General features: G+C 42.5%; 1 protein-coding gene across 3 annotated transcripts in view; it reads left to right on the top strand.

Moving 5' to 3' along the window:
- Positions 1–23,209, top strand: part of pcnx2.L (pecanex 2 L homeolog) — a 643,210-nt gene that overhangs the window by 540,362 nt on the left and 79,639 nt on the right. For all 3 annotated transcript variants that reach the window (XM_041562821.1, XM_041562822.1, XM_041562823.1), the window contains 3 exons: positions 4,468–4,721; positions 6,145–6,378; positions 14,502–14,605. In XM_041562821.1, the coding sequence (XP_041418755.1) occupies positions 4,468–4,721; positions 6,145–6,378; positions 14,502–14,605 (592 nt within the window). The remainder of the gene's footprint in view (positions 1–4,467; positions 4,722–6,144; positions 6,379–14,501; positions 14,606–23,209) is intronic.

Consider the following 23,209-nt stretch of genomic DNA (forward strand, 5'->3'; position numbering starts at 1 on the left):
CAACTGTGCTTCAGTGGCTGCGACCAAAAAAATGACTATTTTCAGCATTTATATGGCATATTTTTTCTGGCCTCTGTGCTTCAGTGGCTGCGGCCAAAAAAACTGGGCAAACAATGCCTACAAGGTCAACGACGTTGACCTTGTAGGCATTGTTTGCCCAGTTTTTTTGGCCGCAGCCACTGAAGCACAGAGGCCAGAAAAAATATGCCATATAAATGCTGAAAATAGTCATTTTTTGCCATATACGTTGAGTCAACGTATGGCAAAAAATGACTATTTTCAGCATTTATATGGCATATTTTTTCTGGCCTCTGTGCTTCAGTGGCTGCGGCCAAAAAAACTGGGCAAACAATGCCTACAAGGTCAACGACGTTGACCTTGTAGGCATTGTTTGCCCAGTTTTTTTGGCCGCAGCCACTGAAGCACAGAGGCCAGAAAAAATATGCCATATAAATGCTGAAAATAGTCATTTTTTGCCATACGTTGACTCAACGTATATGGCAAAAAATGACTATTTTCAGCATTTATATGGCATATTTTTTCTGGCCTCTGTGCTTCAGTGGCTGCGGCCAAAAAAACTGGGCAAACAATGCCTACAAGGTCAACGACGTTGACCTTGTAGGCATTGTTTGCCCAGTTTTTTTGGCCGCAGCCACTGAAGCACAGAGGCCAGAAAAAATATGCCATATAAATGCTGAAAATAGTCATTTTTTGCCATATACGTTGAGTCAACGTATGGCAAAAAATGACTATTTTCAGCATTTATATGGCATATTTTTTCTGGCCTCTGTGCTTCAGTGGCTGCGGCCAAAAAAACTGGGCAAACAATGCCTACAAGGTCAACGACGTTGACCTTGTAGGCATTGTTTGCCCAGTTTTTTTGGCCGCAGCCACTGAAGCACAGAGGCCAGAAAAAATATGCCATATAAATGCTGAAAATAGTCATTTTTTGCCATACGTTGACTCAACGTATATGGCAAAAAATGACTATTTTCAGCATTTATATGGCATATTTTTTCTGGCAACTGTGCTTCTGTGGCTGCGACCAAAAAAACTGGGCAAACAATGCCTACAAGGTCAACGTATGGCAAAAAATGACTATTTTCAGCATTTATATGGCATATTTTTTCTGGCAACTGTGCTTCAGTGGCTGCAACCAAAAAAACTGGGCAAACAATGTCTACAAGGTCAACGTATGGCGAAAAATGACTATTTTCAGCATTTATATGGCATATTTTTTCTGGCAACTGTGCTTCAGTGGCTGCGTCCAAAAAAACTGGGCAAACAATGCCTACAAGGTCAACGTATGGCAGTTGTTTAAAGAGAACAGTAGATTACTAGCCAGCAAAGCTACCTAAGCTAAAATGTCCCTCAAATCCCTGCAGACTTCTGTCCCTCCAATACAGAGCAGTATCAAGCAGATTACTAGCCAGCAAACTTACTATCATCTGTCCCTGAAATCACTAACAGCTCTCCCCCTACACTATCTCTTCCAAGCACACACAGGCAGATTTTTCAGATACATTTTTGCCCTTGATCCCCTCTGGCATGCCACTGTCCAGGTCGTTGCACCCTTTAAACAACTTTAAAATCATTTTTCTGGCCAGAAATTTTTTTTTTAGATGTTAAAGTTCGCCTTCCCATTGAAGTCTATGGGGTTCGCGAACCGTTCGCGAACCGCTCGCGTTTTTGCGCAAGTTCGCGAATATGTTCGCGAACTTTTTTTCCGACGTTCGCTACATCCCTATTGATGAGATGAAGTCTGGCGGGGGTATAATATGCTCTGTGTAGGATATATAATTGGATAGTACAGAACCTGTAATTAGGGGATACCAAAATAATTGATTCTTGCGCTTCTAGCCATTCCTCATCTAAGATGAGTGCCCACATCCATTCCCCATTTTTGGAGTAACTCTTGTAGGTTATTGCCATGGACATCTTGCTGTAGTGTAGTGTACAACATGGTAACCAGACCTTTAGTATGACCCCTATTGATATATGACAGAAGCGGATGTGTACTTATTACAGTGCCTGTGGGTTGCTTTAAGGGCACAGCTAAGCCTTTAAAAATTCAGCCACTGATTTTGCAGGATGTGGTGTTGATCCTTTAAATGCGCAAAGGGGATTGGCCTACCATCTTGCCACACATCACCAAGTGTGATAATGCAACACTTTGCCCATAGAAGCACAGGGCCTGGCGATATATGGATAGTCCTGATTATTCCAAAGTGGGGTAAGTGGGTCTGTGACTGTAGAAATTATAGCTTTATTTGCAAATTGCTAGGTTCTGCGAAGTGATTGAAATAAAGGCAAACACAATACCTGACAGTGGGTATTTAAGAACTTCCCCAAGATCCAGCTTATCGGGTACACATCAAAGCCAGTTGATTGTGCCTAAAGAGAATGAAGCGTTTTATGGTGAACATTCTCTACCCAAGTGACCAGATGCCTCAGCTGTGCTGCCAAATAATACAGGTATATATCCGGTAGGGCCAGGCCAGCTTTAGATTTAGAGTGCATTCGTTTTTCCAGCTTTAGTCTGGGTGTAGAGTGAGCCCAGATTAGTTGTCGGAAAATGGCATTTACTTTACCAAAGTAAGTCTTGGGTATCCACACCGGGGTGTGCTGAAGTATGTATAAGAGATTAGGCAACAAAAGCATTTTAAAAAGCTGCACCCTACCCATAGGGCCAATGGGTAGGTTAGACCATGATTTCAGCTTATTTGACATCCAGTCAAGGAGTGGATCGAGATTGATTTGCTGGTATAGTTGAAGATTAGACGTCACATTCACCCCAATGTAGGTAAACTCAGTTACTATTTTAAAGGGAAATATAGATGTTTGTTTATGCTCAGTAAGTGGGTCAATCAAGAGAGCTGTGGATTTAGCCCAGGAGAATAATAATTTATTTTTGGCTTTATTATGTAAATGAGAAGAATATGCCTGCTCAGCTAGTTTTAATGCAGCCAGGTTAGAGGGAGAAGGTTGTATATTTGTTTGTATAGGGAGAGCATCCACTTGACTGCCTAACTGCAGTTCCAGACGCTGTGATGCCTTCTTGACTGCATTAATTTCAAAGTGGAGGATAGATCTTAGGTTGGCCTTAAATGCCTCTCATACCACAGCAGAAGGTGCCAAGGCATGATTTAAGGAAAAATATTCCTTAATGGAATTGGCAATAGCTGCATCGTTGTTAATTACAGCCAGCCAAACAGGATTAAAGGACCATCTTTTTGTTCCTTTTTGTACCAAGTCTGGATGCCACGTTAATTTGAGGGGAGCATGATCTGAGATACCTCTAGTTTGGTATTGTACAGTTTGAACATTTGATAGCAGGTCTTTAGGCAGGAACATCTTATCTATTCTAGAAAGGGCCATATGCGACACAGAGAAGCAGGAATATCCAGGAATATCCCGTTTTGTTGGGTGGCAGTACCGCCAGGCTTCTGTTAAGGAAATGTCCGCCATCAAGGCAGCTAAATTGGTTGTGTGGTTAATGGATATGCTACCTGCACTTTACAACATATCTAGCTGTTCATTGAGAACTGCATTAAAATCACCAGCGCAAATAATTTGGGCATGTGGAAAGTCAGTCAGTTTAGCTGTATCCTCAGCTTGGCCTGGTACATCATGGAATGTTCGATCTTTTTGTCCCTCAGCCTTTTCTTGATATCCGGAAATCTCGATCTTTGGCGTTGCTCTTCCAAGGAGAAATCCGGATATAGTGAAATTCTTGTGTTTTCAAAAGAGAGCTGTGGTTTGTTCCTTGCCATTCTGTAAGGCATCTCTATCCTTTGCATTGAGTAGGCTCGCAATAATTGCCCTCGGTGGCGCACCTGGTATTGGTTGGCTCATTGGGATTCGGTGTGCCCATTCTACTGTAAAAGTGGTAGACAGCATGGCAACATCAAATGTGTCCTTCAGCCAGTGTTCCACAAACTTTTCTGGCTCTTGTCCCTCCACCCTCTCGGGAAAGCCCACAAACCTTATTTTGTTGTGACGCAACCTATTTTCCAAATCATCTGTTGCGTCATTGGGGTGGTAGTGTTTTCCAGGGCACTAATGTGTTGCTCTGCCTCCACTATGCTCTCACAGAGTTTCTGAAGTTCCTCTGTTTTGGCTGTAATTAATGTTGTGCACTTTATTAGTCCCTGGATGCTTTAATTTCCACAAGCAAATCGGCCAGCGTAGATTCTATAAGGCCTCTCGTAGCAGGCATATTTTTCCAGCTGCGATGCAGCCTCTGTAGTTTTCCTAGGTAACTTGCCTGGGCCCATTTTATAGCACTGAGGAAGTGTAGCATAAAGGAATCTGGGACAATCCGAATTGCTGATGGAACAGACCCCTTCACGGGAAATATTTTAATCCAGCCTCACTTAAACACGTCTTCTCATATTGAGACAGTAGCCACACCCCCCCACAGTCAGCTATATTTAAATGCAAAATAATTTTTTTGTTTTTCTGAAGGAACATACTGTCAACAAAGAGAAGTTGAAGCCATAACTGAGGGTAATGAGGAAAATGAAGATTGTTGCTGCTGCAAGCCTGGACACTTACCTCATATGTTATCCTGTAATGCAGCATTCAATTTAAGGTGGCTGACTTGGGAAGTTACAAGAACCCGGTATATTCTGGAAGGCTACAATGTTATTGATAATAATGCTGCAACCATGTTGCAGGTATTTGACCTGCGTAAAATTCTCATAAAATATTATATTAAGGTAAGAAATCATATTTTCCCTCACCCTATATGCCATTGAGTTGGATTTTCCTATGTTTCTTCCATTTCCAACCTGTTGCCCAGTTTGGATAGTAAAAACATCTGATAGTAAAACATTAACAAGTACATATTCTGACAAGTTCAAACTGGGTTCGCTTTTCAACTCTTTCTAACTATACCTCTTATGTTTTACACTTTACTCTGCTATTTTTCATCTCTCCTATTTTCTTCCCACCAATCTCCTCTTTTATTTATGTTCCAGTTTCTGTCCTCCTTGTCTTTGTGCTCTCATCTTTCCTTTTTTCCTTCCCTTTTCTTTTTTTTTTTTTTTTTGTTGAAAAAAGAACCTGTTCTGTCTGTGCCTCTTGTCATTGGCTTAAAGGGATACTGTCATGGGAAAAAATATTTTTTTCAAAATGAATTGGTTAATAGTCACATGACCAGGGGCAGCTGGGAGATTGACAAAATGTCTAGCCCATGTCAGATTTCAAAATTGAATATAAAAAATCTGTTTGCGCTTTTGAGAAATGGATTTCAGTGCAGAATTCTGCTGGAGTAGCACTATTAACTGATGCGTTTTAAAAAAAACATGTTTTCCGTTGAAAGGATCCCTTTAAATATTGTTCCAATCGATAAGAGTCTGCTTGGGCTTTTTGCACTAGCATATTTTACAATACAAACTATCACCCTTATGCATTTTCTGTCCACCAATACATGTCTTCTACTCTAATCTATAAAACTGAAAAGTTTTTTCCATACAATAGTAACATTGTTAATATGAATGTCAGGTTATTTTTCAACCATTTGTTCCCCAGTATACACAGAATTACCCAACCATGTGGAATGTTGTGAATGCACCTTCATGGCTGACACTTCAGCCCCTGCACTTCTCATAAGTTTTGTAGTTCTGGTTTGAGGCATCACCAGAGCTATCATTTAAAGGCTGCACAGAAAGTGTTTCGATGAAATAGTTGCGTGAAAAGATTTGTGTTATAGGAGAACTAAAGCCAAAAAATAATATACTGTATATGGAATATATACCAGTCACAAAGTTTAGCCCTTCTATAACAGTGATATTCTGTGCCTTTACATTTTTCTACAGCAGCATCCCATCTTGAATTTCGTCAGATTATGTTTTAGTCTGCTTATATATTATTTCAGATGTCTCTTTTAAAGGGACATTTTAGAAATCATCAGTGATTGTTTAGGTGAGGACATGTGGCGTTAGAAGTGGATTCCAGATAAATTATGGCCACAAGAGCAACTATGATTTCGCCATTCTTTTCTAATTTTTCATAAATGTGTGTGATAAAATAAGAAAAACGGCTTCTTCTTTCTATACCTTTTTACATTGAGCATTTTAGATTTGTGTAATTAACAAAAGAAAATGTATTTTATATCTATGGTTGTTTTTATGCTTGCAGAGCATAATATATTTTACTTCAAGTTCCCCTAAGATTATGAAGTGGCTTAAAGATGAATCAATACAGAAGGCTCTTCAACCATTTACTAGATGGCATCATGTTGAAAATGATCTTGCAATGTTCAGCATCAATGTTGATGAAGATTATATACCTTGTCTGCAAGGTATTACAAGAGCAAGCTTCTGCAGCGTATATCTGGATTGGATTCAGTTTTGTGCAAATAAGGGGAAAATGGTAGGAGTTTCATTTTTATAAGGAAATATATAAAGTACAGCTTCTGAACATACAATTTCAGAAGATAAAATGTTAATTTCACCAGATATATAGTCATTATCGGGCTGGCTATTATGCTGTTTGAAAACTAAGGATAGAAAAGCCTGAATTTAGTAAAATTCTCTTTACCCACATCTACATATATTTCTCTTTTTTCTGGTGATTTATATCATTAAACTTCAATAAATCCCAAAACTGCACTAAAATGTGCATTTTAAAACATGATATCTGTGGTGCCTTTTAGTGTTTGTACAATGACCTAATATAAATATAACTACCTCTCTTGCTTAGGGGTAAGCTGAAAAGAGGCATTTTAGATCTTAGTCAACTTCAATAGTGTATTTTTGTAAAGCATCCCTTGAGATCATAAGAAAGAAACTGTATTTTTGCCTTAAGGCATTTACAGAGAAATCTCTGCAGTTGTTAAGCTGGCAGATGTATTTTTGTAAACTGGTCAGTAAGCTTTGTACAGGTATAGGATCTATTATCGAGAATGCTTGGGACCTGGGGTTTTCATTAATTTGGATTAGGGATGTCGCGGACTGTTCGCCGGCGAACTTGTTCGCGCGAACATCGGCTGTTCGCGCTCGCCGAATGTTCGCGAACGTCGCGCGACGTTCGCCATTTTGGGTTCGCCTTACCTGGCGCTTTTTTTTGACCTCTCACCCCAGACCAGCAGATACATGGCAGCCAATCAGGAAGCTCTCCCTCCTGGACCACCCCCACACCCCCTGGACCACTCCCCTTCCATATATAAACTGAAGCCCTGCAGCGTTTTTTCATTCTGCCTGTGTGTGCTTGCAAGAGCTAGTGTAGGGACTGGGAGAGAGCTGTTACTGATTTCTTTGAGGGACAGTTGATAGTAAGTTTGCTGGCTAGTAATCTACTTGATACTGCTCTGTATTGGAGGGACAGAGGTCTGCAGGGATTTGAGGGACATTTTAGGGTAGCTTTGCTGGCTAGTAATCTACCTTCTACTGCAGTGCTCTGTATGTAGCTGCCTGCTGTGGGCACTGATCTCTTCTGATCTCATCTGCTGACTGCTGTAATAACCCAATAGTCCTTGTAAGGACTGCTTTTATTTTCTTTTTTGTTGTTTTACTTTGCTACTTTAACAGCCAAGTGCTATTAGTCTAGCAGTGTTGGGGAGTGGGACTGGTGTGCTACTGTGCTGCTCCTAGTAGTTCAGCATACATATAATTTTTTATTTTATTTTACTTATCTTACTGTTCTTTAAGGTGTCCAGTGCTGTTTGCTGTTCTTCATAGTAGTGCACCAATAGTAGTGCACTTGCAGGCATTATTTGCCCAGTGGCCATCTAGCTGTGTGAGCTTGTTCACATTCTGTCTAAATATCAATAATAATACCGTCTCCAGAAACACCACCTGAGTGACGTTTTTCAAGCAGCAATAATATATTCCGTATCCACCACTGCTGTAGTGTATACGTTGACCTTGCAGGCATTATTTGCCCAGTGTGTTCTTCATTTTCAAACCACTGCCACTTAGCTGTGTGAGCTTTTTCACATTCTGTCTAAATATCAATAATAATACCGTCTCCAGAAACACCACCTGAGTGACGTTTTTCAAGCAGCAATAATATATTCCGTATCCACCACTGCTGTAGTGTATACGTTGACCTTGTAGGCATTATTTGCCCAGTGTGTTCTTCATTTTCAAACCACTGCCATCTAGCTGTGTGAGCTTGTTCACATTCTGTCTAAATATCAATAATAATACCGTCTCCAGAAACACCACCTGAGTGACGTTTTCAAGCAGCAATAATATATTCCGTATCCACCACTGCTGTAGTGTATACGTTGACCTTGCAGGCATTATTTGCCCAGTGTGTTCTTCATTTTCAAACCACTGCCATCTAGCTGTGTGAGCTTGTTCACATTCTGTCTAAATATCAATAATAATACCGTCTCCAGAAACACCACCTGAGTGACGTTTTTCAAGCAGCAATAATATATTCCGTATCCACCACTGCTGTAGTGTATACGTTGACCTTGTAGGCATTATTTGCCCAGTGTGTTCTTCATTTTCAAACCACTGCCATCTAGCTGTGTGAGCTTGTTCACATTCTGTCTAAATATCAATAATAATACCGTCTCCAGAAACACCACCTGAGTGACGTTTTTCAAGCAGCAATAATATATTCAGTATCCACCACTGCTGTAGTGTATACGTTGACCTTGCAGGCATTATTTGCTCAGTGTGTTCTTCATTTTCAAACCACTGCCACTTAGCTGTGTGAGCTTGTTCACAGTCTGTCTAAATATCAATAATAATACCGTCTCCAGAAACACCACCTGAGTGACGTTTTTCAAGCAGCAATAATATATTCCGTATCCACCACTGCTGTAGTGTATACGTTGACCTTGTAGGCATTATTTGCCCAGTGTGTTCTTCATTTTCAAACCACTGCCACTTAGCTGTGTGAGCTTGTTCACATTCTGTCTAAATATCAATAATAATACCGTCTCCAGAAACACCACCTGAGTTGTTGTTGTTTTTGTTTTAAAAATAATGCCAGGCAAAGGCAGGCCACCACGCAGAGGCACTAGGGGCCGTGCTGCTATGCTATCCTGTGGCCCTAGGAAATTGCCCAGTTTTAAAAAGGCAATGACCCTGAACTCCCAAAATGCTGAAGAGGTAGTTGACTGGCTTACACAGCACACCCCATCCTCTACCGTTTCTAACTTTACCACAACATCCTCATCCTCCACTGCTATGGGCACCCCACGTAACACTTCCTCCACCACCGGCGCCCCTTCTTCACTGGAGTCAGAGGAGTTATTTTCACATGAGTTTCTTGAACTGAGTGATGCGCAACCATTATTGACAGAAGAAGATGAAGGAGATGAGGACGTTACACCAGATTTAATTCTGGCAGAGAACACAACAGAGATGGACATAATGAGTGATGACGAGGAGGTCCTCGCTGCTGCTTCCTTCTGTGAGCTGTGAGAAGAAATTGATGCATCTGAGGAGAATGATGATGAGGAGATTGATGTTTTGTGGGTGCCCAGTAGAAGAGAGCAAGAGGAGGATAGTTCAGATGGAGAGACGGAGAGTCAGAGAGGCAGGAGGAGAATAAGACTTAGAAGAAGCAGGGAGGACAGCTCGCAGGGAACAGTAGGGCAACAACATGTATCGGCACCTGTGGTCAGCCGGCCAACGCACCCGCCATTGCCGCCAACGCCGCCAACTTCTACTGTTACCGCCAGATTGCCAGCTTCAAAAAGGTCAGCAGTGTGGGATTTTTTAATGTGTGTGCCTCTGACAAAAGCGTTGTAATTTGCAATGAGTGCAGTCAGAAACTGAGTCTTGGGAAGCCCAACAGCCACATAGGTACAACTTCTATGCGAAGGCACATGAACGGCAAGCACAAAGCACTTTGGGAGCAACACCTCAAAGGCAACAGGCAAACTAAAAGCCACCCTCCTTCTGGTCCAGCATCTTACTGCTCTACCTCTGCTGTCCTTGACCCGTCTGAACCACCCTCCACTCCGCCTTCCACCTTGACCACCAGTTCCCATTCCCAGTCATCTGCCCCCAGCCAAGTTTCTGTGAGGGCCATGTTTGAGCGTAAGAAGCCAATGTCTGCGAGTCACCCCCTTGCCCGGCGTCTGACAGCTGGCTTGTCTGCACTCTTAGCCCGCCAGCTTTTACCATACCAGCTGGTGGACTCTGAGGCCTTCCGCAAATTTGTAGCAATTGGGACACCGCAGTGGAAGGTACCCAGCCGCAATTTTTTTTCAAAAAAGGGAATACCACACCTGTACCACCATGTGCAGAGCCAAGTCACCGCATCTCTGTCACTTAGTGTTGGGCCAAAGGTCCATATGACTACTGACGCATGGTCCTCCAAGCATGGTCAGGGGAGGTATGTCACCTACACTGCCCACTGGGTGAACTTGGTCATGGCTGGGAAGCAGGAAATGTGTGGCTCAACAACGACAGTGGAGTTGGTGTCACCGCCACGGATTGCACGCGGTTCTGCCACCACCTCTACTCCTCCTTCGCTCTCTACCTCGTCTTCTTCCTCTTCTTCGTCCTCTGCTGCTGGGTCCTCCTCCTCCTCCACACCTGTGCACCCCCAGCTCCCCCTAGGCTATTCGACGTGCCAGGTACGCCGTTGTCATGCTGTCTTGGGATGACGTGCCTGGAAAGCAAAAACCATACCGGATCTGTACTCCTGTCATCTCTGCAGTCACAGGCCGATCGGTGGCTGACCCCACACCAACTGAAGATCGGAAAAGTGGTGTGTGACAATGGAAGCAATCTGTTGGCAGCACTGAGACTGGGCAATGTTCTGAATTTAATAGTACAACGTTTTGTCTCAAAGTACCCAGGATTCCAGGACGTTCTCAAGCAGTCCAGGAAGGTGTCGGCCCATTTCAGACGTTCCTATACAGCCATGGCACGCCTTGCTGACATTCAGCAGCGGTACAACATGCCAGTCAGGCGTTTGATTTGCGACAGCCAGACTCGCTGGAATTCAACGCTCCTCATGTTGGAACGTCTGCTGCAACAACAAAGAGCCGTCAACGAATACCTGTTTGAACTGGGTGCTAGGACTGGATCTGCAGAGCTGGGGATTTTTTTCCCCCGTTACTGGGTGCTTATGCGCGATGCCTGCAGGCTCATGCGCCCTTTTGAAGAGGTTACAAATATGGTCAGTCGCACCGAAGGCACCATCAGCGACCTAATACCCTTTGCTTTCTTCTTGGAGCGTGCCGTGCGACGAGTGACAGATGAGGCTGTAGACCAGCGTGACGAGGAGCAGGAAGCGCACGATTTCTGGTCGGAATCACCAGAACGAACCCAGGCACCTGCTGCAACGCAGGGAGAGGTGTCAGAAGTGGAGTCAGAGGAGGAAGGTGGCTTTGTGGAGGAGGAGGACCAACAGGAGCAGGCTTCCCAGGGGGCTAGTGGTGACCTTTTGGGGGACCCCTGGTCTTGTATGTGGCTGGGGGGAGGAGACCGTGGATGATGCAGTCCTTGATAACGAGGAAGCAGAGATGGATACCTCTGCATCCAACCTTGTGAGAATGGGGTCTTTCATGCTGTCATGCCTGTTGAAGGACCCCCGTATCAAGAGGCTTAAGGAGAAGGACCTGTACTGGGTCGCGACTCTACTAGACCCTCGGTACAAGCATAAAGTGGCAGAAATGTTACCAACATACCACAAGTCTGAAAGGATGCTGCATTTACAAACCAGCCTGCCAAAACATGTTGTACAATGCTTTTAAGGGTGATGTCACTTCAGGAACTCATCAACATTCCAGGGGCAGAGGTGCCAGTAATCCTGCCACGAGCGCACCTGCAAGGACAAAGCACTTTGGCCACTCTGTAACGTCAGACATGCAAATGTTTTTTTGTCCAAGGCAGCGGCAGAACCCTTCTGGATCCACCCTCAAAGAACGCCTCGACCGGCAGGTAGCGGACTACCTGGCATTAACTGCAGATATCGACACTCTGAGGAGCGATGAACCCCTGGACTACTGGGTGCGCAGGCTTGATCTGTGGCCAGAGCTGTCACAATTTGCCATGAACCTCTTGTCTTGCCCCGCCTCAAGTGTCCTCTCAGAAAGGACCTTCAGTGCAGCAGGAGGGATTGTAACTGAGAAGAGAACTCGCCTAGGTCACAAAAGTGTGGATTACCTGACCTTTATTAAAATGAATGAGGGGTGGATCTCGGAGGGTTACTGCACGCCGGAAGACTTGTTCTGAGTTTCTGATTCTGACTCCCCATGCAGCTGTCCTTCTCTGCACGCCTCATGACTCCACATACAGCTGTCCTTTAGCGTCCTCCTCCCTCCACCACCGTTACAAACTAGGGTGCAAACCCTACTGGTTTAATTTGAATCCAGGTAAATCCTGAGTTTTTCTGGCCTCTGTGCTTCAGTGGCTGCGACCAAAAAAAACTGAATATTTTCAGCATTTATATGGCATATTTTTTCTGGCCTCTGTGCTTCAGTGGCTGTGACAAAAAAATGAATATTTTCAGCATTTATATGGCATATTGTTTCGGCCTCTGTGCTTCAGTGGCTGCGACAAAAATAAATGAATATTTTCAGCATTTATATGGCATATTTTTTCTGGCCTCTGTGCTTCAGTGGCTGTGACAAAAAATGAATATTTTCAGCATTTATATGGCATATTGTTTCGGCCTCTGTGCTTCAGTGGCTGCGACAAAAATAAATGAATATTTTCAGCATTTATATGGCATATTTTTTCTGGCCTCTGTGCTTCAGTGGCTGCGACCAAAAAAAACAGAATATTTTCAGCATTTATATGGCATATTTTTTCTGGCCTCTGTGCTTCAGTGGCTGTGACAAAAAAATGAATATTTTCAGCATTCATATGGCATATTGTTTCGGCCTCTGTGCTTCAGTGGCTGCGACAAAAATAAATGAATATATTCAGCATTTATATGGCATATTTTTTCTGGCCTCTGTGCTTCAGTGGCTGCGACCAAAAAAAACAGAATATTTTCAGCATTTATATGGCATATTTTTTCTGGCCTCTGTGCTTCAGTGGCTGTGACAAAAAAATTAATATTTTCAGCATTTATATGGCATATTTTTCTGGCCTCTGTGCTTCAGTGGCTGCGACCAAAAAAAACAGAATATTTTCAGCATTTATATGGCATATTTTTTCTGGCCTCTGTGCTTCAGTGTCTGCGACAAAAAAAATTTATATTGTTAGCATTTATATGGCATATTTTTCCTGGCCTCTGTGCTGCAGTGGCTGCGACAAAAAAAAATTAATATTGTTTGCATTTATATGGCATATTTTTTCTGGCCTCTGTGCTGCAGTGCCTGCGACAAAAAAAAATTAATATTGTTTGCATTTATATGGCATATTTTTTCTGGCCTCTGTGCTGCAGTGGCTGCGTCAAAAACAAATTAATATTGTTTGCATTTATATGGCATATTTTTTCTGGCCTCTGTGCTGCAGTGGCTGCCACAAAAAAAAATTAATATTTTCAGCATTTATATGGCATATTGTTTCTGGACTTCTGGTTCAGTGGCTGCGACAAAAAAAACATAATTTTTCAGGAAAGTACACATGCCTAATTTTTCAGGGTTCTGCAACAGTGGCAAAATCGCATCTTTTATGGTCACCGCAGGTGATCAATAAAGTAGACCAAAACTGGGCCCACACTGCAGAATCAGTGTTTTTTGGTTCACTTCACTGTACATTGAATTACCTCTGCCTGACCGTGCACGTGCGCACAAGCACGGTGACTGCTAAACACACCACTACAGAAATATTGCCACCAACAGGACGAACATCCTGGAGGTGACAAGCAACTAGTAATTAAAAACTATTATTTGCTCACTTGACGGTATCATTCATTAAAGCTCTTTGCGTCTTTTTGCGTTGCAGTAAGCACCGCGTTTCGTCTTTGCGTGTGAACAGGCTGTAACCTTTACACGACTTGATTGGCATGTAGACGCCGGACGTTTTAAAGCATTTTATTACACAGGTTTAGAAATGTAGTGTGATTTCTGCCCTTTACAGCACAAAACGCAGCGCTGTGTCAACAATGGATTTTTTAGAAACATTTTTGCCCTTGATCCCCCTCTGGCATGGCACTGTCCAGGTCGTTGTACCCTTTAAACAACTTTAAAATCATTTTTCTGGCCAGAAATGTCTTTTCTAGCTTTTAAAATTCGCCTTCCCATTGAAGTCTATGGGGTTCGCGACGTTCGCGAACCGTTCGCATTTTTGACGCAAGTTCGCGAATATGTTCGCGAACTTTTTTTCCGACGTTCGCTACATCCCTAATTTGGATGCCATAAGTCTGCTTAAAATCATTTAAACATTAAAAAAAAACAATAGTATTGTTTTGCCATCAATAAGGATTCATACAGCTTTGTTGATGAAATACCAGGTACTGTTTTATTATTAAATAAAAAAAGCAAATCATTAGAATGAATAATCAATAGAATGGATGATGCATCCCATATCGCTCTATTATATCATTAAAATGTTATTATATAATTAACAAGGATCTATCTATGTATCTATATAATGTAGCAACTATATAATTATTACATATTCTAGAAAGTGGCTTGTGATGAAGATTCCTCACTGATAACTCTTTGTTTTGGGCTTCGCATTTTGGGTCGAAGAGTCCTAGGAACAGCAGCCCATCATATGTCTTTCAGGTATCTTTAAAAACTTGTATTTCAAAAGATAAATGTTTTCTGATTTCTGTGTTTTGCTTCAATGTTAATATAGTTCAGGAAAGGGCATTGATTGATAATAGCAATGGAGTGATTAAGTTATGAGGAAAGATTGGGTTAATTTTAGGGATGCACTAAATCCATATTTCAGAACCATAATTTGCAAAATCAAACCTGAGAAATGTTTTTAAAAAAATCAGTACCAAATTAAATTTTGAGTCACATTCAGTTGTCCGGATCTTTAAAGTCACATTATCCTGTATCCTGTATTCTAAATTCAGTGCATTCCTATTTTGTTTGCACTGGAGAAGATTTGTGAAAGGAGATACATACAATACATCCATTACAGGCAAATAACAAGAGATTTCCTTTCATACAGAAATGAATAAAGAGCAATAAGCCACCCCTATAAACTGGATGAATTGCATTTTTATCTGAAACAGAGCAAATGTTTCTTCACCCTGAGGGCAGTGAGGCTGTAAAATGCTATGCCTGCTGATATTGATGACAGATTTCATTAATCCCATAAAGGGTTAGTTCACACAAGGAGATTCGGGGAGATTTTGTCGCCTGGCGACTAATCTCCTCGTCTTCTGAGCGACAATCTCCCCGAACCTTCGGGCGACTATGGAGAACGCATCGCCGCTTGTGCTTTAGCGCATGCAACTTTTCATTATAGCCTATGGGAAAACATGCTGAGGCAGTTCGGGGAGAAGACGAGGCGATTAGTCGCCAGGCGGCAAAATCTCCCCGAATCTCCTCGTGTGAACTAACCCTTAGAGAACTTTAGATATCTTCTTGGACAGGCAAACAACCCTGGCTACAGCTACTTTTATATATGTGTATATGTGGATATATTGACTGTCCCATAAGATATTCAAATTAATGGAATTAATTACAATACAATATATATATATATAAAGCAAAAAAACTTCCGCACACATAGGTCTTGATAAGGTCAAGGTCAAGACCTATGTGTGCGGAAGTTTTTTTGCTTTATAGATATGAATTTTTGTTCCAGCACCTAGGCATCACCATGGCTATCTGAGTGCACCTATCTAGTTATATGTCTATATATATATATATATATATATATATATATATATATATATATATATATATATATATATATATATATATATATATATATATATATATATATATATACCACCAGAAAGGCCAGCACTCTCGTAAAAAGTATTCATATGCCTGGGTGCACAATCAGTGAATCATTTCCATCCATTACAAAAGGAGCAGCACTTAAAAACAGGACTTAAAAATGTGAAGTAAGTTTATTTGTAGAACAGCATAAGACTAACGTTTCGGCTCCATCTGAAGCCTTTCTCAAAGTGCCAAAACTAATTCAGATCATGACTTATAACTAGTAATTGGCGGGAAACAACAGCTGTAACACATAATCAGCGTCATTAACAAACACTAATAGAATTATATTATACACAATTCTATATTGAAATCACATTGCTATATCTAAAAAACAGCAACTAGTGCTGTAGATGCTTAACATAAGCAAGGATTAAAACCAAACACCATACTACGGAATTTTATAGACACCTAACCTATTACCATAAATATAAAGGGAAACAATTTCACTATAAATGTTACAATATTATCTGTATCTAATTATGTCCCAACTAATAATGGTAACAATTCCGTTTAAGCTATTACAATATGTCATGCTTTGAGACTAACACAGCGTTGTCACCTGTAAAAAATCAAAAATCAAAAATGATCTGGTAAATTCATCAACGTGAGAGTTATAGTTCATGTGTTGTCACCTGTAAAAAAATACCATGTCTCGTAATAAAGCCCTCCCTGGGGTTGCCCAGTCAGAGCAATCTCTGTCTGGAGTCAGTGTGTTGGTAGGTAAGTCATCATCATCAGACTTAGGTTACATATTGGGTATAGTCATTCCCATATTAGGTCAGATAGTATAGAAAAAGTATAAAAAGATTTTTCGGGAGGTAAACGTGCAGCTCTCCCTGTAATTAAGCACCTGTTTGTCTCATCGTGCTGGCTGCTTTTCTCACACTGTGTTAGAGGCCCTTTCAGACACCTCTGTTGTTGCCATCGCTAGTCATAGTGTAGACAGTGTATCATGATCAACTGGAATACAAAACGATAAAAAAGGAAAACAAAAGGCACGGGTGCACGGCCAAAAAATACTGAAACATGTATATATAATACTATAAATGTTACAATATTATCTGTATCTAATTATGTCCCAACTAATAATGGTAACAATTAGATTTAAGCTGTTACAGTGTGTCATGCATTTATTATACTTATTATATCTTTCATGTTACGTCACTACCCATCCCAACCTAAGTGAAAGGCTAAACCTAAATGAAAGGGTTTGTTGTAAGCTATATCATAATAAATTTATCCTTATATATAAATCATTTAAACATTAAATAAACTCAATAGTATTGTTTGCCATAAATAAGGATACATAGAGCTTCATTGATGAAATACAAGGTACTGTTTTATTATTACATAGAAAAAGTATATATATAAACATAAATGTGTCACGTTTGATATCCCAAAACTTAGAACAGACACCAAGGTTCCTGGTCACGGCTCATGGTTCCACCTATAACAGCTGCGTTTCACTTCAGGAAGAGCCCTCCACTACTCGGATGCTGCCAGGTCTTAAAGTGAGAGAACCAAGTAGAAAGTTCTGGGAAGGCAAGAGAACCATAACATGTGACAGGAGGCACAAGGTTAGAACTAAGCGTAGCCATAGAACAGGCCAGCGTCAAAACCCAGTGCAGTACAGAGTCAGGATCCAGAAGAACAGTCAGTAACAGGCAAAGGTTGGTTCAGGCAGCAATACACAAGGACAGGTAAAGGTCAAGAAACAGAGAAAACAGACTAGAAGCACACCCAGGAACTATCTACGTTAGACCTATGTTGGGGGGGGGGGAAGTAGGACATGGAACACCTGAAAAACAGAAAATGAACCAATGAATTTGAGTCCTAGCTTGACAGAAGGGACTTTCAATGGAATATTTTTGGAAGATAACTAGACCCTATCATCAACCTGATACTCTTGTGACAATTTCTGATGCCCATCAACGACTCTGGATAATTATTTTTGAACCTTTTGCCAAATCTTATAAAAATGGTCAACAGTAAAGAACGGAGACGCTACAGTGGTCAAATTAGTAACCTAGTAACATAGTAAGTAAGGTTGAAAAAAGATGTCCATCAAGTTCAAACTTTTTTTTATCTGCCTAAATGCCAGTTGATCCAGAGGCAAAAAAAACCCATCTGAAGCCTCACCAATTTGCCTCAGAGGGGGAAAAATTTCTTCCTGATTCCAAAATGGCAATCGGACTAGTCCCTGGATCAACTTGTACTATGAGCTAACTCCCATAACCCTGTATTCCCTACTTGCTAAAAAGCTATCTAACCCATTCTTAAAGCTATCTAATGTATCAGCCTGCACAACTGATTCAGGGAGAGAATTCCACATCTTCACAGCTCTCACTGTAAAAAACCCCTTCCGAATATTTAGGCGGAACCTCTTTTATTCTAATCGTAATGGGTGACCTTGTGTCAGCTGGAAAGACCTACTGGTAAATAAAGCATTAGAGAGATTATTATATGATCCCCTTATATATTTATACATAGTTATCATATCACCCCTTAAGCGCCTCTTCTCCAGTTTGAATATCCCCAATTTGGCTAGTCTTTCCTCATAGCTAAGATTTTCCATACCTTTCACCATCTTAGTTGCCCTTCTCTGTACCCTCTCTAATACAATAATGTCCTCTCTTATTGTCACGGTCGGCACCCTAAACCAGAACTAGTGCCAAGCTCCCTGGTCTCTGCTCGGCTTCACCAGTAGTGTGACCTCCTTTGGCTTCGGGAGTAGCCCTCAGCGTATTTAGATGCCTCATGGACTTTTCGAGAGGAGCAAGGCGAGGAGTTCTGGCAAGCAAAGGGACACGACAGTTGTAAAAGTCAGTTAGGCCTAAGGTCGCGGTACAACAGGATAAGGCAGAATCGTAGTCAGGCAGGCTGGGTCGAGGCAGGCGGATAACTAGGATCGTCAGGAAGGCAAAGGGTCAAACCTGGTAGTCAATCAGAATAGGATCAGGCAGAAGGAGTAGTCAAGATACAGGCTGGGTCGGAGTACGGATATCAGGATGGTCAAAACAGGCAAGGTCACAACAGGAGATCAATATCAAACAGGGACAGACGCACAAAGGCTCAGAGGCACCAGGAAAACAAGTCCTATCACGTGCAATGATCATAGTAAAACCATCCCTTTAAATACATTTAAGTTTCGCGCCATTGCGCGCTGACGTAATCACGCCAGCGCGCATGCGCCTATATTTTACAGAAGTGCGTGCCGAGCGCACACTAGAAAGCCGGCACATAGGGAGAAGAGGAGCGGCATGGCGGGCGTCCCCGCCGATGGTGCGGCAGGCGCCCCTGCCGCACCACTAGACTACCAGGGTTAGGTACTTTTGTTACATTACCCCCCTCTCTAGGGGTGGTCACTGGACCCCCAGGTTTCCCAAGGAACTTGGAGTGGAATTGCTTCCTGAGGCGGTCAGCCTTGATGTCTTCAACTGAGACCCAAGAGTTCTCCTCAGGACCAAAGCCCTTCCACCTAGTAAGGTATTGTAGCTTACCTCGCACAAGGCGGGAGTCGAGGAACTCTTGGATCTCATATTCAGGCTGACCTTCAACCAACACTGGAGGAGGAACAGACAAGTGACGAACATTAGATGCAGGTTTTAAAAGGGAAACATTAAAGGAGTTAGAAATTTTGAAATTATAAGGTAATTTTAGACGAACAGAGGAAGGATTGATTATGGCAATGATGGGATATGGACCAATGAACCTGGGACAAAATTTGGGAGAGGGAACCTTCAGTTTAATATTCTTTGTAGTTAACCATACCAAGTCCCCCACCTTGTACTGAGGTGCCTCTCTACGGGATCTGTCAGCAGCTTTTTTCTGAGCCGAGGAAGCTTTGTGGACCTGGGACCAAATCTTAGAAAATTGTTCTACAGAAACATTGGCAGAGGGTACAGGAGAAGCAGAGCAAGAAAAAGAAAAAGCTTTGGGATGCAATCCATTAACTACGAAAAAAGGAGATTCCCCAGAGGAAGAATGGGAAGCATTATTATATGCAAATTCAGCCCAAGGCAACAGTTCAGACCAGGTGGACTATGGGTTATGGGACACATAACATCGAAGATATTGCTCAAGGGATTGGTTGACCCTTTCGGTTTGGCCATTTGTCTGGGGATGGTAGGCAGAAGAAAAGGATAATTCTGTACCAACTAAAGAACAGAAAGCACGCCAAAATTTAGAAACAAACTGAACCCCTCTTCAGAAACAATATTTTCAGGAAAACCATGTAACTTAAAAATATGAGTAATAAACAGGTCAGCCAGGGTTTTAGCAGAAGGAAGGTGGGGAAGAGGAATACAATGAGCCATTTTACTGAACCTGTCTACCACCACCCAAATCACAGTTTTCCCTTGAGAAGAGGGCAAATCCACAATAAAATCCATGGAAATGTGGGACCACGGTTTTACAGGGATGCGTAATTGATTTAGCAGACCCTGGGACAAACTATGAGAGGATTTAGATCTTTGACAAATTGGACATGAATAAACAAAAGCCTTAGCATCCAACTTAAAAGAAGGCCACCAAACATGACGGGATAGCAGAGAAATTGGCTTTGCAATACCTGGATGACCTGCCACTTTAGAATCATGAACCTCCCTCAACACTTGTTCTCTAAGCTCCTCAGGTACAAACCATCTACCAGATGGAGTTTCAGCAGGAGCAGATGACTGTAAAGGGGACAACAAGGAAGAGAGGTCAGACTCTAAGGCTGCAACAATTATTTCCCTGGGAATGATGGGAGTACACTCACTTGAGTCAGGGGAAACTGCTTCGAAACTCCTAGAGAGTGCATCTGCCTTGACATTTTTAGATCCAGGACAAAAAGTTAAAGAAAAGTTAAACCTAGAAAAGAATAGAGCCCATCTGACTTGCCTAGGATTGAGGCGCTTGGCAGACTCTATATACAAAAGATTCTTATGGTCTGTATAAACCGTAACAGGATGTTTCACACCTTCAAGAAGGTGCCGCCATTCCTCAAAGGCCGACTTGACAGCCAACAATTCCCTGTTCCCAATATCATAATTCACTTCTGCCAACAATTCCCTGTTCCCAATATCATAATTCACTTCTGCCGGTGAAAATGTATTTTTTTAAGAAATTCAAAGGCATGCACAGCATCTGAAGGCCATAAAAGCTGGGATCAGCTCTCTTTTTGGTTAAACTGGTAATGGGGGCGATGAGAATGGAAAATGTTTTAATAAATTGACTATAGTAATTCGCAAAACCGAGAAACCTTTGAGTTGCACGTAACGAAAGGGGTTGGGTCCAGTCCAGGACTGCTCTCACCTTGCCTGGATCCATTTCTAGAACCTTGCTGGAAATTATAAACCCCAAAAACTAAACAGAAGCAACCTCAAAGGTACATTTCTCCAGTTTCGCATAGAGATTATTTTCTCTTAGTCTACGTAAGACCTCACAAACATGTTTACGATGTTCAGATACATTGGAAGAGAAAATTAGAATATCGTTAAGGTAGACCACTACGAATATTCCCAACAGGTCCCAAAAATGTAATTGACAAATTCCTGAAACACTGCAGGAGCGTTACAGAGGCCGAAAGGCATTACAAGATATTCGTAGTGGCCGTCCCTGGTGTTAAATGCAATCTTCCACTCGTCCCCCTCTTTGATTCGAATTAGATTATAAACCCCCCTAAAATCAAGCTTGGTAAAAATCTTAGCAAATCTAACTTGGTCAAAGAGTTCAGATATTAAGGGGAGAGGATAGCGGTTCTTAATCAATACAGGGACGTAGACCGCCATCCTTCTTCCCTACAAAAAAGAAGCCCGCCCCCGCAGGGGAGTTGGAAGGTCTAATGAAACCCCTCTCCAGGTTCTCTCTAATATACTCCTTCATTGCCTGGGCTTCGGGCAATGAAAGAGGATAGGTTCTACCCCGGGGAGGAGTTGACCAGGGAACCAGATCAATCGGGCAGTCATACTGCCGATGTGGGGGTAGGGAGTCTCGGCTGCCTTTTCTGAAAACACATCAGAATAACCAGAGTAGACAGATGGTAACCCTTCTAGTATGGTAGTGGCCACTACCGGAGGAATACAAACACCCCCACACTGAGACCCCCACTGAATAACCTCCCCAGCCACCCAGTAAGGGGGTTATGGACCTGGAGCCAAGGTAACCCCAATGTAAGGGGGGAAGAAGCACCTTCAAAGAGAAAAAAGGCTATTTCCTCACAGTGGAGATTATTTATACACATGGATAAAAACACAGTTTTTCTAGAAAATTTTCCCGACCCTAAGGGTCTCTTGTCCACCGCTAATATTTTCATGGGGACACTTAATGAGACGGAGGGAATATTATGTCTGGCTGCGAAGGCAGCATCCAAGAAATTACCCACTGCCCCAGAGTCCACAAATGCGGACACCAAAACAAAGCCCGTAGGCAAGGTTAATTTGACCGGTAACAGAATCCTTGAGGCAGATTGGGGAGAGGAAACTCCTGTACCCAAATGGAGCTCCCCTTCTCCATTTAGGCTTAGGAGTTTCCCGGCCTCTTAGGACACAAGGTTAGAAAATGACCCTTCTTTCCCCAATATAGGCAGAGACCCAAGGAGCGCTTGCGTGCCTTTTCCTCAGAGGTTAGATGAGAAGTACCTCTTTTCATAGGGGGGCATGGCCTGAAGCTAGATGTGATCAGATGTGCGTGGCAGAGCTCCTCTCCCTGAGCCCTGGTTATTCTGAATTAGGCTACTGATCCCCTACCAATTACGGCTCCAGAAGAAGTGCAGGGGCAACCTTTACCCCAAAGGTTGATAATGGGACAGAATAGAGCCCAGAAGCTGGGGAAATATGCCCGAGAGGGAGAGGCAAGATGGCGGCAGCTCTGAACCCAGCGCCCCCTCCTCACCTATCCCACCGGCCGAGGATGAAACTACACTGCTTGACATCCTGTAAGAAATTAGAGCTTCTACAGAGGCGAGTGCAACTCTAATCAATGCCAAAACTGACGAGATCAAATTGGATCTATCCATTATAAGGCAAGACCTGCAGAAACTGCGGGAAAGGACATCTGAAGCAGAGAGGTGGGTTTGGGCGCGAAAACTTTTCATCGGCATTCGCAGTGGAAAGAGCCCACCGGATCCCTACAAGACCAGCCCCTCCGGGCGCCCCGCCGAGGCCTCTCATCGCCAGACTACTGAATGCCAGAGACCGCAACGCGATTCTTGCAATGGCACGCACGAAGGAGGCCATTCGGTTCCATTCAGCGTCCATCTCTATCTACGCGGACTACTCAGTTCAGCGGCAGCGGGCGAAGTTCCTGCATGTCAAAAAGCGGATGAGATCGGCCAAGATGATCTATGCGATGCTTTATCCTGCTCGTCTGTGGATTACAATTAATGGCACGTCACATTTCTTCACATCTCCGAGGGAGGCCGATGCATGGATGGATGCTAAC

This window comes from Xenopus laevis, chromosome 5L, assembly GCF_017654675.1.
Source record: "Xenopus laevis strain J_2021 chromosome 5L, Xenopus_laevis_v10.1, whole genome shotgun sequence".
In the NCBI taxonomy this organism is placed as follows: Eukaryota; Metazoa; Chordata; class Amphibia; order Anura; family Pipidae; genus Xenopus; species Xenopus laevis.